Raw genomic sequence first — 12,397 nt, 5'->3', positions numbered from 1 at the left:
CAATTACAAAGGGTGGTAAGATGTGATTTAAAGTTAAAGTAATTAAATATATAAAAAAATGTTTTGATAAGCATGTGATTTATTTCAGCCCAAGTAAGGGAAGAATGGTTGAGAAAGATATCGATGAAAAAAATAGTTAATAGGCATGTGATTTGATCATCCAACTGACCAACCCCGTGAATCACATATCTTCCATCCAGAGATATTCCATCTTACTTCAGATATTTTGCCAGGTGTCCTTGTCACCGTCATCCTCCATGTCATCGCATACATCATAATTCTCAATTTTCTTTTAATTTAAAAAATATTCACAAGATAATTCATAATTCATCCCGAGTCTAGACTTGTGCCCCCATGTCGGCAACTTGTGTACCACGTTTTCACTTTTCATAGTTTCTTCCCAATAAATAACCAGATTTCCTTTATTCCATAATTTGTACGATAAGATTCGCTTTCATTTAAATTTTAATACGTTATTTTATCAGCTATAGTATAGCCTATAACTATGAGCATATTAAATTACACAAATCAATATTCTGGTTGGTTGTGCTAGAGAATATCAACTTAAACAGGAGCAAATAAGCTCTAGTTTCAAAAGAAAATAACATATGAAAAAACAATTTAACTAATTAAATATTAATTATATTGAAATCCTGTTAAAACTCGGCAGATCTACCTACTTATTGGCATAAAATAATTAATTATTAATTAGAGTTAATTAAAGTAATAGATCTTTAAATCAATGGGCAGTTGAGTTGACGCGGGACAGAGTGTAGAATCATAAAAATGTCGAACGGTTGATAATAGGTAGTCTTTGGCCGACTGTTTTCATATTCAAATTATTTGTTTTACGAAAATTTCCCTAAAGTTTTATTTATTTTCTGTTGTACCGTCAATTTATTTGATTTTATAGATTTACCCCTAGGAGGAAGTTTGTGGCTGTGGTTCGACGTTTATTCGCAAGAAATTTGTGAACCAATCAACTGGGAAGAGTCGTTGTTGCGATTTTGGTTCACAAATTATTTGAATAAATAAAGAAAACTGACTCAGAACAGATGACTCAGTGTTCATCGATGGCGTCTCTTCTCAGTCCAGCTGCCACCGTTCCTGGTCAACATAAGGTAACTTTATCATCTCTGACTGCATTATTGAACGATTTCAGAGATTCATTAATTGTAGAAACTAGCTGGACTACTTGAATTATTGTGGCAATTGAATTGTTCATTATTTGTTAAGTGGGTTGAAATGAGCTAGGTCGGGACCTGGATTTTTTTTTTTTTTTTTTTAATTTGATTGATATGGAGAGTGAGTTACTGTTTGTTTGTTTTTGATTTGCGAAGCAAAAATTGCATTGAAGTTTGCATTTTCAAGTTGATAATTTGATAACCAAACACTACCTAACAACACTTGTATTTTGCATTTTTTTTAATTAAATTTATCTGTTGCTTGGCTACCCAGAAAATGGAGTGAGGGGAATTAATCTAAACTATGTTTGGTGCTGTGTTCCACTTGGTTTAAAATCTTTAATAGACAAGGATGATTTTGTGCCTGTAAGATTACTTATACTGTGATATTTGGTGTGATGACTTGAATAACATTGAAGAAGTATAAAGGGTCTTGAATTATTACAACAGATAGCTGCTGAAATAAAACATGTTGTAATACTTCCATCTCTTAAATTATTACCACAGGTTTGCTGCTGGAAAACATAATTTATTCTCTGTCTATTTGTAGGCTGGCAATATGAGAGATAGAAGTTTAGGTTTGTCGCTGGACAGATTTATAGCTTTTAATCGAGTTTTACCGTCAGTTCCTGCAAATATCTAGGTATTGGGATATTGAAAGCATTTTGGTCCTTCATAAATGCTTTAATTTTACCATAATGTGATGGAAAAAACTGCACTGGCAATGTTCCACATTTCAAAATGAAACCTATGCAGTTTTACATGGCCTAAAAACTAGTTTTCTAGATCTCGTTGCTGACAAATTTGTACTTCTCAAAGCATTTTGGCCATTTTCTTTTGTTATCCTTGATGGCTGTTAATCTCCTGTCTTTGATTGCAGGTGAATTGTACAAGTGTCAGCTCCATATTTTCAAACACATCATCCAATGTTCAACAGATGACTGTGAGAAATGGTAGATACAGTGGGCTTTGTTTCACGACTAAAGCAAAGATGTCTGCCGAAGGAGGTGTACTTGAGAAAGATTCAGTTAGAGTCAGTGACAAGATTGGTAACTTTTCTTAATTCATCATCCACTTTGATAGATCAGGATACATTTCCTACTAGTTGCTTTCCAGGAAAAAGAGTTCGGGCCTTGAAACTTCATGCAACTAATTTATTCCATGTTGAGAGTTTGGCTGTATTGGGTTAACGCTTATTTTTTAATTTAATATTGACTGATGATATACAAGCAAGCAATAACAGGGAATGAAAAAGTTCCATATGTTCATCAGAGTTGGTTTTTCTGCTTTCCTGTATAGATTCTTTGTATCAAAATTGTCCTTAAATGTCTTCTTAAATGCTGTTCTGGAAATTTCTTGCCGGTCGACAACTCCCATAATTGTTATTGCATTATTATGGGCAACCATGACGTAGAAGTTAGAATTTTAAGGGGGAAAAAAAAAAAAAAAAGAGGTGGTATATCATCCAATTTTATTGTTTGTTAAATTATTTTGTATTTCTTCCTTTTTCAAATAAGTCATATTTATTTATTTTCTGATATTGGTACAGATTATGGAGTTGTAAGCGTGCATCATGTTGGAATTCTGTGTGAAAACCTTGAAAGGTCACTTGAGTTTTATCAGAATATTCTAGGTGCGTTTCTATTTCAGTTACAATAGTTATGTATGAACAGAGGAGAAAAGGAAATAAAGTTTTCTTTTCAATTCATAAAATTAGGTCTTGAAACCAATGAGGCAAGGCCAGATGATAAGCTTCCCTACAGGGGTGCTTGGTTGTGGGTGGGTTCTGAAATGATTCATTTGATGGAGCTTCCAAATCCAGACCCCTTAACTGGACGACCTGAACATGGAGGTCGAGATCGTCATACTTGTATTGCAATTCGGGATGTGTCTAAACTCAAAACAATTCTTGATAAAGCAGGTAGATTATTCTCAAGATATCCATCCATATGTGTAATTTTTTTTTTTTTTGGCAGGTAGTGAACATAGATAACTTTTTCAGCCGTTCTCTTCTGTAGGTATTCCCTACACACTTAGCAAATCTGGGCGGCCAGCGATCTTCACACGAGATCCAGATGCAAATGCTTTAGAATTTACACAAGTGGATAACTGATACCTTTCAGCACCTTATAGCATAAACTAGTAAAATGTATAAATATTTTTGGCACTGTATGTATAGATAATTACTAGTATCAAGCTGGATCTTGCCTTTTATGCTGTAGCTTTATATAAAAATGCAAGGATGTGATTGATCAAATGAATTGTGTTGATACAATTATGTTGAGCCCATATCGGTGATCAGAATCTTATTTCGGTTTAATAATTTAGTGTCTGAGACTTCAAATAATTCTGGGAAACGATAAAAAGGGATCAATTTTTTTGTAGGCCTGGTGGCGCATAACTCAAATTCATAACCCAATTTTTGCATTGCCATCCACATTTTTTGGAATTCATCTTCATATTGGCAAATTAACGTGTAAAATGAAATTATGCCCTTTTGGAAACACCTCCCAATATAATAACAATTTGATCAACAATGCGTATACCATAACCTGTTTCTAACGAGACATCTATGCTGTACATTCGTATTACCAGGATTTATGCTCTTCCAAATGCGTAAAACATAATAAAGCAAATTACTTCTCATGAATCATTTCACTCATGAATCATGTCAAAGGCACTTGAACTCTCACCCCCATACTACTTTAGTTGATTACTTTACACCATACGCCAGCTGCATCTGTTAATTTTCCTTCATCACAATGGCATTGAAAGAGGATTCGGGCAATGCCAAGCTCTCCTAAAGTGAGGCACTTCAACAATCTTTTGCAGAGATAGCACCTGAATATGTCACAGGTGACTTCCACTCCTGTATGGCAGAACGTAATGTGTAATTTGGAATGACCATTGAATGCTGGAGCCTAAGCTTTGTTACTGGTGATACATTATGTCTTTCAAGCCATGCCTTGATTGCTCTGTGCTCATATGTAAAACCATCAGCTGCAATGTATGGATCTTCCATTACTTCCTGCATTATTCACAAGATGAAGCACAAAAAAAACTGTATATAAGATGTAGGCTAAAGAGAATCAGATTTGTAAATCATATGTTTCTCTAATTCAGTGTTACGTTTCACCTGAAGGATCGGACAAAAGAAGTGGTTTGGTGCATAAATATTATCTCTATTCAACTTTACATGAGTATCTGCAAAATCTTTGAGTCTCTTAAGAACTGGCATAATTTCAGTATCAAGATCTGGTCTGTCTCTACATCTAAGCTTTGAACACTTCAACGCAATTTGAGCCAATTCCTCTGCTTCAGCAACTGGCCAATCTGTAACCGACTTATCTAATATGTTTGCAAAGGTGCTGCTCTTGATGGCATTTTCAACTTTCGATATGAGTCCATTTGGAGACTGAGCTGTCAACAACTGGAGCACAATCACTCCAAAAGCATACAGGTCTGATTTTGGTCGAAGGGTGCCAGTTCTCTGATACTCTGGATCCATGTAGTGAAGAGTACCAGCAATAATAGAGTCTCTGTACTCTGTGATGTTATCAGGCACAATGTCATACATGAGTTTGGCTAGCCCAACGTCCCCAATTTTGCTCACATAATTTCCATCTAACAAGATATTACCCGGTTTCAGATCTCGATGGACAATAGGTTCTGGCTTTGAGTTGTGTAAGAATGCTAGCCCACAAGCTACTTCAAAAACTAAGCGGAACCGAACAAACCAAGGAAGTGAGGGCTTTCCATTCTGGTGCAAAATATATTCATCCAGGCTTCCATTTTCCAAGTATTCATAGACCAAGCAACTGATCTCAGGACATGCTCCCAGCAGCAGAACCATGTGTGGATGTCGTATCTGGCTTAACACTTCAACCTGCAAAAATAGGGAACAGTAATTTTATCACCAACTATGATTTTCTAAATTTCGAAATAGCACCTAGGAAAATTCAGGAGTATCTGAAAAATTGCTGGACATATATAGAAACGAAATTTTATATCATAATTGTAGCAACAGACTTGAATATATGCAAAAGAACCACGAAAAGAAAAAAACCAGAAAAAGTAAAAACTATAAAAAATTTAGGGACGATAATTTAAAATTTTTAAGAATCATTTGCCCCAATGGAGACGATGTCAGGAATATGGTCCTAGTAAAGGAATCAACAAAGAGGGATCCCTTTCTTGCCAACGGATTAGTTTTAGGATATTTATAACAGTGTGGAACATTTTGCAAAAATGTCAGTAAAAGTTTTATTAACCAGTGAATTTGACAAATCCAAATCGAACCACAAACAAATTGCAGGGTGAATATTGTGCATAGAATTTTAGTTCTCCTGATGGTCTACTAATCTACTTTTGTAACTTCTCATTTTCATTACTAATATAAAGTCTATAGTTTCTTATATAATTGTGTATGGTGCATACTCCATCTCTACTTCTCTAGACAAATTATCAATAGTATGGTGATAGGCATAATAGATTAAGTAGGCCTTCTCACTTTATGATTATTGAAAAAACAATTTTGAGCTAAAATTACCTCCTTTAGAAACTCATCTTTCTTCTTAACAGCATCAGGCCAAAGAACCTTAACAGCTACAGGAGTGTGATCAATATTGCATTTATAAACTTTCCCATAACCTCCTTCACCAATAACATTATTTTCAGAGAAGAAATCTGTTGCTACCTCAATTTCATCCTTAGTATACCTTCTGTACCTCCTGTCATTATATAAGAGTGCATCAACAATTTTTTGTTTCTCTGAGGATTCCTTCTGGGCTTTCACTTCAGCTATTTGCCTTTCATAAGCCTCTTTATCAAGCAATTTTTTTGCTTCCTCAACCTCCTTCAAGACTTGCAAATGCTTTGCTTTCTCTTCAGCAGCAATTTTTGACAAAGTTTCTTTCCTTTCCAAGGCAGCATTCACTTTTCTTGCCTCTTCAACGCACCCAGAAGAAAGTAACTGAACCTGCAAACTTAAGCACCAATGATAAATGTTCCATGGTATGGGAGATAGAGTGATGCGTTTCTTGGACCTCACTGAATTAGAAATTGTTTCTCAAAGCTCACGTTCATGCATTTATATGAATATGTGAAATTGTGCCATAATATATGCAAAATGAAAGCTATAAGTACTTTCTTTTGTACTAAAATCTTCAGAAACCTAATTAAACTCCAATTGAATCTAAGTGTTGATTTCCATTCCTTTAATTTCTGAAAGTCTCCCACCTTGTTTTGGGCATGGACCACCTCTTCACAAGCTCTTTCATACATGGCAACAGTAGTTTGTAATTCTAGCCGCAGCTTTTCAATTTCAGCATGCACAGCTGACTGCAAAAAGTGCTAGCAAATTAAAATCGCCATCACCTTGAAAAAGGAAACATTTCTGCAAAGTTACAAGGAAATAACATGCAAGTAACACAACAAAATACTTCAAAATTTCACCTGCTCAGGTATTGAAGAAGCCATGGAATTGCATTGCTTAACGAGAGTAGTTTCAAAGTTATCTCCCAAGTTTTGACAATTAAAGTTCATATTTACACTAGCATTTACTGGAGAACTAATATTTGAGAATGCATAAGAACTTGGATAATTCTCTGATGATGCTCCAAAGTTTTTATGAACTTTTGTATCCACAGAGGAAGCACTTAGTCCTGATAATTGTTCATTAATGCCATTGTAGCCCTCTCCATAATCCCTTTGAGTAAGTGCTTGGAGGCGTGTGCTGGTCTCTGTAAGATTCAAAAAGAGACAATCAAGGGCATGACAACACATTAACTTAAAAGAAAGCAGTTTCAACATACCACTAGTTGATGTGGAATTAGCTGAATCTGTGATGACTCGACGCTTTGATACAACATAAATATCGCAGGTACTGGGAGAAGATTTCAGGACAGTTGTTGGTACCCCAGGTCCCTTCAGTTTCCTAAAGAAAAGTGACAGAAACTTAGCAGACATGTGCAAAAGAGAAAAAATGCTTTATTTCAATTACACCAAAATAAGAAAATAAGAAAGAAAGATGAAGAAATCAAAGGAAGATGGAGAGAGAGAGAGAGAGAGAGAGAGAGAGATGATTAATAAGATACTGGCCACAAAATAATCAACAACACGAAGTTCATAGTAAAAAAACATCCACAGGGACAGCACCACATACAAGCATATGATATTCCATTGATTCAAACTCCCGCTGTCTTGCACACACCCCTCTGAAGCAATTTTGATCGACTTCAAAAGTGTGTGGACAAGATTTCACAATTAATATATACTGATTTGAAGATAGTGATGTTGAATAATTCAGCAATCCTTACATTATAATAAATATCATCAATTATCATTAGGACAGGACATTGAATGGCAAATGATAAAGAACTAAAAAGATGAAAACTTACCTCACTATACAATTTGTATAGCAAGAACCTAAAACTAAGTTATTAATCCTAGCCGCAGATACATATCTTAGAAGTGCAGACGCCGGATTATCATCCTCCAAGACCAACGTTTCTACCTGCAAAAGATTCAGCACAAATTCAAATTCTCACACTCAGAATTCAGTAGAAATCAACCTAGGTTAAAGCACCAAAGAAGCTCAAACTTACCTTCCTTGTCTTGCATAGTTTTTTATATGGAATAAAGATTTCCTCCGTCTTTAATTTGACATCCTGCACATACACTTTCACCACATTCTCATCCAGCTCAGCTACCGGTATACATTCTCCTGCTGTAGAATATGTATCCACAATCAATTTACCAGCCTTGGAAACAGCTTTTACTTAAATAAACAATTTCTAGTGAAGGGTTTTGCTTAAGCTTTGGCATTAATTTTCTTGGATATGGCTACAAAACTTTACAAAATTTAGAGGTTTAATGTTACACTTGAAACATGTAACATACAATTCGGAGGTTTAATGTTATAGCTAAAAAGCTTTACAACTCTTGAATTCAATATTATACGTCTGATATTGTAACAAATTGATAATATTTTTATATATAAAACGGGCAAAGTATAAGTATTGTAATATGACGCTTCTTTCTTCTCTTAAGAATCTCTTAAGAAATCTCAGAAATCAAACAAAATCATCAGTTTCAACTCTATATTGAGTTTCATTACTTTAAAAGAATTTACTCTAGTGTGATCACACAGATTGATTTAACAGCACCACAAAACAAATTCAATTCAACGTCCAAACCAAAAGCTCATTAAAATATTGCATGTTCTAGATAATTACACGGAGTTGGAATCGAAGTGATGGGGGGCATAACGTGGACTAAGATAAAACGATCAGCTTTGTTCATGAGATTCTCCACGGCCCACCGCACGGCACGTCGACTTCCATTGCCTCCTCCACTTCCTTCTCCAACGTTCACGGCAACCGCCACTGACTTCATCTCTGCCGAAGCACCTCCAACACCATCAATGGAGAGGCTCATTTTGGTGGTTTCAATTAAACTTGTTGACTTCTGATTGAGAGTTATTGTGGCTCGGAAGTTGCAGGGACCACGGAGTTGACCAAAAAATGGTGGCATTGACCTGTACTAGTTTCGGCCTTTGGGCTCCGCAGTGAAGGCCCAATCTTCTGATTATTAAAAGGCAAATTATAATTTGAAATTGTGATTATCTTTTCAAGCAATAAAAATGATTAAAAAATTAATTCAGTAATACAAGCAACATCGTATTTGTTTAGTAAAAGATTAATTCATTAGTCAAAACAAAAGAAAAAAGATGATGGGTGCAAATAGTTTAGTCATTAGAAATTAAACCTTTTAAAAAAAAAAAAAGAATACTTCTAAAATATCTTTTCTGTTGTATTTAGTTCATTAGTGTTTGTTCTTTAAAGAATATTAATGCCATTTGATGTTGCATGACTGTATCCGCATCATATGCAATTGGCTAAATGGTGGCTTTGGGTTGGGGCAGTATTATGTAAAATAAAATGGAAACAGAGTTAATGTAATATGATGATCGATAATTTCTGATATGTGAAGTGTCCTTGTTTTTACAAATGGCTATTTCTGTGATATGGGTCTTTTCGAATTCTTAAATGGTTTTTAAAATATGATCGAATTTGAAATCTTGGATTATATTTTTTGTATATTCAAATTTGAAAGCTCACCTTGTATAAAATATAAATTTGAAAATTTTTAGAAGTATGGAAACATATCTATATAAAAACCATCACTGGTAGCTCAACGGTCAACCAAGACTCTTGGATGTATTATTCAAGAGGTTATGAGTTCGATCCACAATTCCACATAGGTTGTTAATAAGGGTGACCACTTACTGAATTTATTCAGTTGTCAATTTTAAGGCCACAGAGAATTAGTACAGGTGCCCATAAATTGACCTGAACATCCTAAGTCACCCAAAAAAAAAAAAAAATCATATCTATTTAAAACTTTATGAAAAAAGACTTCTTGGTGATGACATGTTGTGGCTAACTCAACACATTTTGTAAGTGAAAAACCTAATATTAATATAATTTGCTCAATAACTGTGAATCAAAGTCATCAGACCTCGAAATCGAACATACAGTTATCCAGTACTTTTTTTTTTGTAATCGGAGTACTCTGAGATAGCTTAAACATACCTTAACTAATCTTCAGAGTTTATTGAACATTCTATAAACCCAAAGGATTAGATAAACCATAATATTATTATGATAAATGACCTCAAAGGTTGAATTCAAGAACTAATAAAAAAGAGTAAACATTCTTGATCATCAGGTCAACTCTGCAGTTTTCCAACACCCTTCACCTTCGTGTACGGTTTCTTATCTGTGTAACTCAATTATGCCTCTTGTTAACTCCTAGATGTACTCGGAGCCTGTACAGTTTTAAGGCTTTGAGCATGGAGATTTTGGCGTAAACCACTATTCTATTAACAGTTTCGGCTGTAATTATTTTTCTTCCGAGTTCTTGGAAAAACTTATATGGGATAAGCTTACTACCTTATCATGCTATGTGGTAAGACTGCCCACTAATACATGGCCATGTGTTCAGACAATTAAATTAAAATCTTTTTTATTTTTCTTTTTAACTGTTAAAAAGAAGTTAGATTTTGACTGTACTATTTACTTTCTCTCTCATCCCACCCCAGTTGCCGATCAATTTCTATTCTCAATCAGTTTTCCGTTTGCCCTTTATTTGTCAATCTTCATTATTCTCTATCAACTCTTTGCAGTTAAAGTATTTTACACGTAGAGAGTAAAAGATAGAATTATTCGAATGACGCATCAATTTCATTTATTTATCGCAGCAGCTGAAGAGCTGTGACAATCACTGAAATATACTAACCGATTGCATTCTGTTTCGCTGCAATTTGTACCCTCAAAGACAGTATAGATTACTTCCAGGCTGCCCTCCAAAGAAAAATATAGGTCCATCTCTATAGTCTTTGACGTCATTAAATACATTGTAGCAGTAATATTCATCACCCCAAGTGGCTACCCATTCAGGGTACTTCAGTTGAAGAGAATTGTCTATAATTCTTACATTCTTGATAAAGCATGCATTACCCAAAAGAGCATTTGCCATTTCTCCACTTCCCATAGCAGTTTTTGTGTGCGGAGTTTTCTTCACACTCGGGCTAAACACTTGTCCTCCCCATTCCACTAAAATTGCATTATGCTTTAAGAGACTGAACAGATTTGCTGGCCAATACCCAACAACTTTATTGTTGTACTTTAACCACCAATTACCTAAGTTCGGATCCTGAAATGAAAAAATTAACATCAAGTTTATATTTACTAATAGATTCAAATTAATCAAACTGACCACAAAGATAAATTACCAGGGTTATGCCAATAGTGATTTGATACTGCGGACCGCCCTTACTGGATATAGGATCAATGCTCGCACCAAGGGCTACTTCGGAGTCTGTTTGCACAAACCCAGTGCAAGTGAGGTCGAAGCAACCAGTTGTGTCATAACCGTCAGCCTAAGGATAGATGAAAACAATTGCATAAGCAAAGATAAGTTACATATGTTTCTGAAATTTCGTTCAAAGCCGCAATGACACTTACAGTCCAGTATGTGAAAAATCGTGTGCGTTTATCACCGTATAGCTTGGGATTTACCTGAAAACAGTGTGATAAGTAAGGGAAATTGTAAAAATCGGATTTCTCAAGTACGAATTGAATAATGTACTAACCATCCATCCTGACTCGACACTTTCGAGACGGTCACCAGGGCCACCTTTAAGCCAAATTTGAGCAGTAGTATAATCGTCTTCCAAATCAACATTAGGATTCCAAACGTTAATATCTCCTTGAGCTCCTAAATAGTTGTATCCAACTGTAACTAGAACTGCAGCCTGGTTTAGGAAATGCGATCGAGTAAATTAGGGGAAGTGAGACAACAAAATATTATTGTTTACTTTCTGGCAAAGTTATGTTAAGGACATAGAAAAGCTACAACAGCTTAAAGGATGCTCACCGAACGGTTAACCATAGATAGATCACGAGTGTCGAGTTTGGTGTTGTTTATATTTATAAATTTGCTATTATTAGTTGCTTCTTTTCGATTTGCTGTATAGGAAATTTCTGGGGTTTTTCTTCCAAAATGCTCAAGAGAAGCTGCTCTCAATAAATCTTGCTTTCGGATACTGCGAATGGGAACAGTTCCCTTTGGACAAGTTCCATTCTTCTGCCAAGTTTGAATTACCACTGGCCAACCAGATTCATTTATTTTATCCACCTTCTCAGTTGGTAGATCAATACTCGGTGTCAACTGCACATTACATGAACTAAGATGAGAAAAGATTATGTTCCGGGGTTTTTTTTTACCGAGTGAAACATATTTGAGATTCTTATGTATGTTTAATTAGTGCTATCTTTTTCTATCTATGCTTTTCACAAAGAGGTCCGAACAAGAGAAGAGAGTAATGAAGAAAGAACCTGAAGAGTGTGGTTCCTCAAAGCTGGATGATCGAAAGCAGGTTGTTTATAGATGTCAACACAGTCAATTATATCTCCATCTTCACTCTAAATAAACATTTCATTGCGTTAGAGATATCAAGTTTTTTATGAAAGTTCTTTAGATGGTAGAATATGGCATACCTTAATACTCTTCACTGCAGGTTTGTTGAGAAGCTTCAACCTCCTATCAATCTCAGAAAGAGTTTCTCTATCATTGGCTGTACCATATACTCCATCATTCAAAACAAATACAACCATTGCCAACAAAATCATAGAAATAATTTTCTCCAT

At 35.1% G+C, this 12,397-nt stretch overlaps 3 protein-coding genes across 5 annotated transcripts; 1 reads left to right on the top strand and 2 right to left on the bottom strand.

Annotated features, from left to right (window-relative positions):
- Positions 1-954: 954 nt before the first annotated feature.
- LOC116113676 lies at positions 955-3,459 on the top strand. Of its 3 annotated transcripts, none has more exons than XM_031399833.1 (5): positions 955-1,121; positions 2,065-2,233; positions 2,734-2,817; positions 2,902-3,105; positions 3,187-3,459. In XM_031399833.1, exons 1-5 carry the CDS (start codon positions 1,056-1,058, stop codon positions 3,219-3,221), a joined length of 558 nt encoding a protein of 185 aa, XP_031255693.1. In that variant the 5' UTR covers positions 955-1,055; the 3' UTR covers positions 3,222-3,459. The 3 variants fall into 3 exon arrangements, with proteins under 3 accessions (XP_031255693.1, XP_031255692.1, XP_031255694.1); XM_031399832.1 differs by having other exon boundaries at positions 966-1,121; positions 3,203-3,459; XM_031399834.1 differs by lacking the exon at positions 955-1,121 and adding an exon at positions 1,685-1,827 and having other exon boundaries at positions 3,203-3,459.
- A 303-nt stretch (positions 3,460-3,762) lies between these two features.
- LOC116113675 (U-box domain-containing protein 34) lies at positions 3,763-8,671 on the bottom strand. The gene is made up of 9 exons (XM_031399831.1): positions 8,420-8,671; positions 7,790-7,911; positions 7,583-7,698; positions 6,998-7,119; positions 6,639-6,925; positions 6,423-6,524; positions 5,734-6,162; positions 4,321-5,070; positions 3,763-4,212 (listed from the first exon to the last, which is right to left on the bottom strand). Exons 1-9 carry the CDS (start codon positions 8,619-8,621, stop codon positions 4,000-4,002), a joined length of 2,343 nt encoding a protein of 780 aa, XP_031255691.1. The 5' UTR covers positions 8,622-8,671; the 3' UTR covers positions 3,763-3,999.
- A 1,846-nt stretch (positions 8,672-10,517) lies between these two features.
- On the bottom strand, positions 10,518-12,397 carry LOC116113668. The gene is made up of 7 exons (XM_031399825.1): positions 12,248-12,397; positions 12,086-12,172; positions 11,795-11,918; positions 11,341-11,495; positions 11,213-11,266; positions 10,981-11,127; positions 10,518-10,901 (listed from the first exon to the last, which is right to left on the bottom strand). Exons 1-7 carry the CDS (start codon positions 12,395-12,397, stop codon positions 10,518-10,520), a joined length of 1,101 nt encoding a protein of 366 aa, XP_031255685.1.

This window comes from Pistacia vera, unplaced genomic scaffold, assembly GCF_008641045.1.
Source record: "Pistacia vera cultivar Batoury unplaced genomic scaffold, PisVer_v2 Contig688, whole genome shotgun sequence".
Taxonomy (NCBI): Eukaryota; Viridiplantae; Streptophyta; class Magnoliopsida; order Sapindales; family Anacardiaceae; genus Pistacia; species Pistacia vera.
This window is presented reverse-complemented; position numbering and strand designations above follow the sequence as displayed.

Coding starts and splice junctions, on each gene's coding strand:
- LOC116113676 (XM_031399832.1), top strand. CDS start 1,056: ATGACTCAGTGTTCATCGATGGCGTCTCTTCTCAGTCCAGCTGCCACC. Junction 2,234..2,733: donor TAGAGTCAGTGACAAGATTG/GTAACTTTTCTT, acceptor ATATTGGTACAG/ATTATGGAGTTGTAAGCGTG. Junction 2,818..2,901: donor GTTTTATCAGAATATTCTAG/GTGCGTTTCTAT, acceptor TCATAAAATTAG/GTCTTGAAACCAATGAGGCA.
- LOC116113675 (XM_031399831.1), bottom strand. CDS start 8,621: ATGAGCCTCTCCATTGATGGTGTTGGAGGTGCTTCGGCAGAGATGAAG. Junction 7,699..7,789: donor AACTATGCAAGACAAGGAAG/GTAAGTTTGAGC, acceptor AATCTTTTGCAG/GTAGAAACGTTGGTCTTGGA. Junction 6,163..6,422: donor TGGTCCATGCCCAAAACAAG/GTGGGAGACTTT, acceptor TTAAGTTTGCAG/GTTCAGTTACTTTCTTCTGG.
- LOC116113668 (XM_031399825.1), bottom strand. CDS start 12,397: ATGGAGAAAATTATTTCTATGATTTTGTTGGCAATGGTTGTATTTGTT. Junction 12,173..12,247: donor CTGCAGTGAAGAGTATTAAG/GTATGCCATATT, acceptor ATGTTTATTTAG/AGTGAAGATGGAGATATAAT. Junction 11,267..11,340: donor GTGTCGAGTCAGGATGGATG/GTTAGTACATTA, acceptor CACTGTTTTCAG/GTAAATCCCAAGCTATACGG.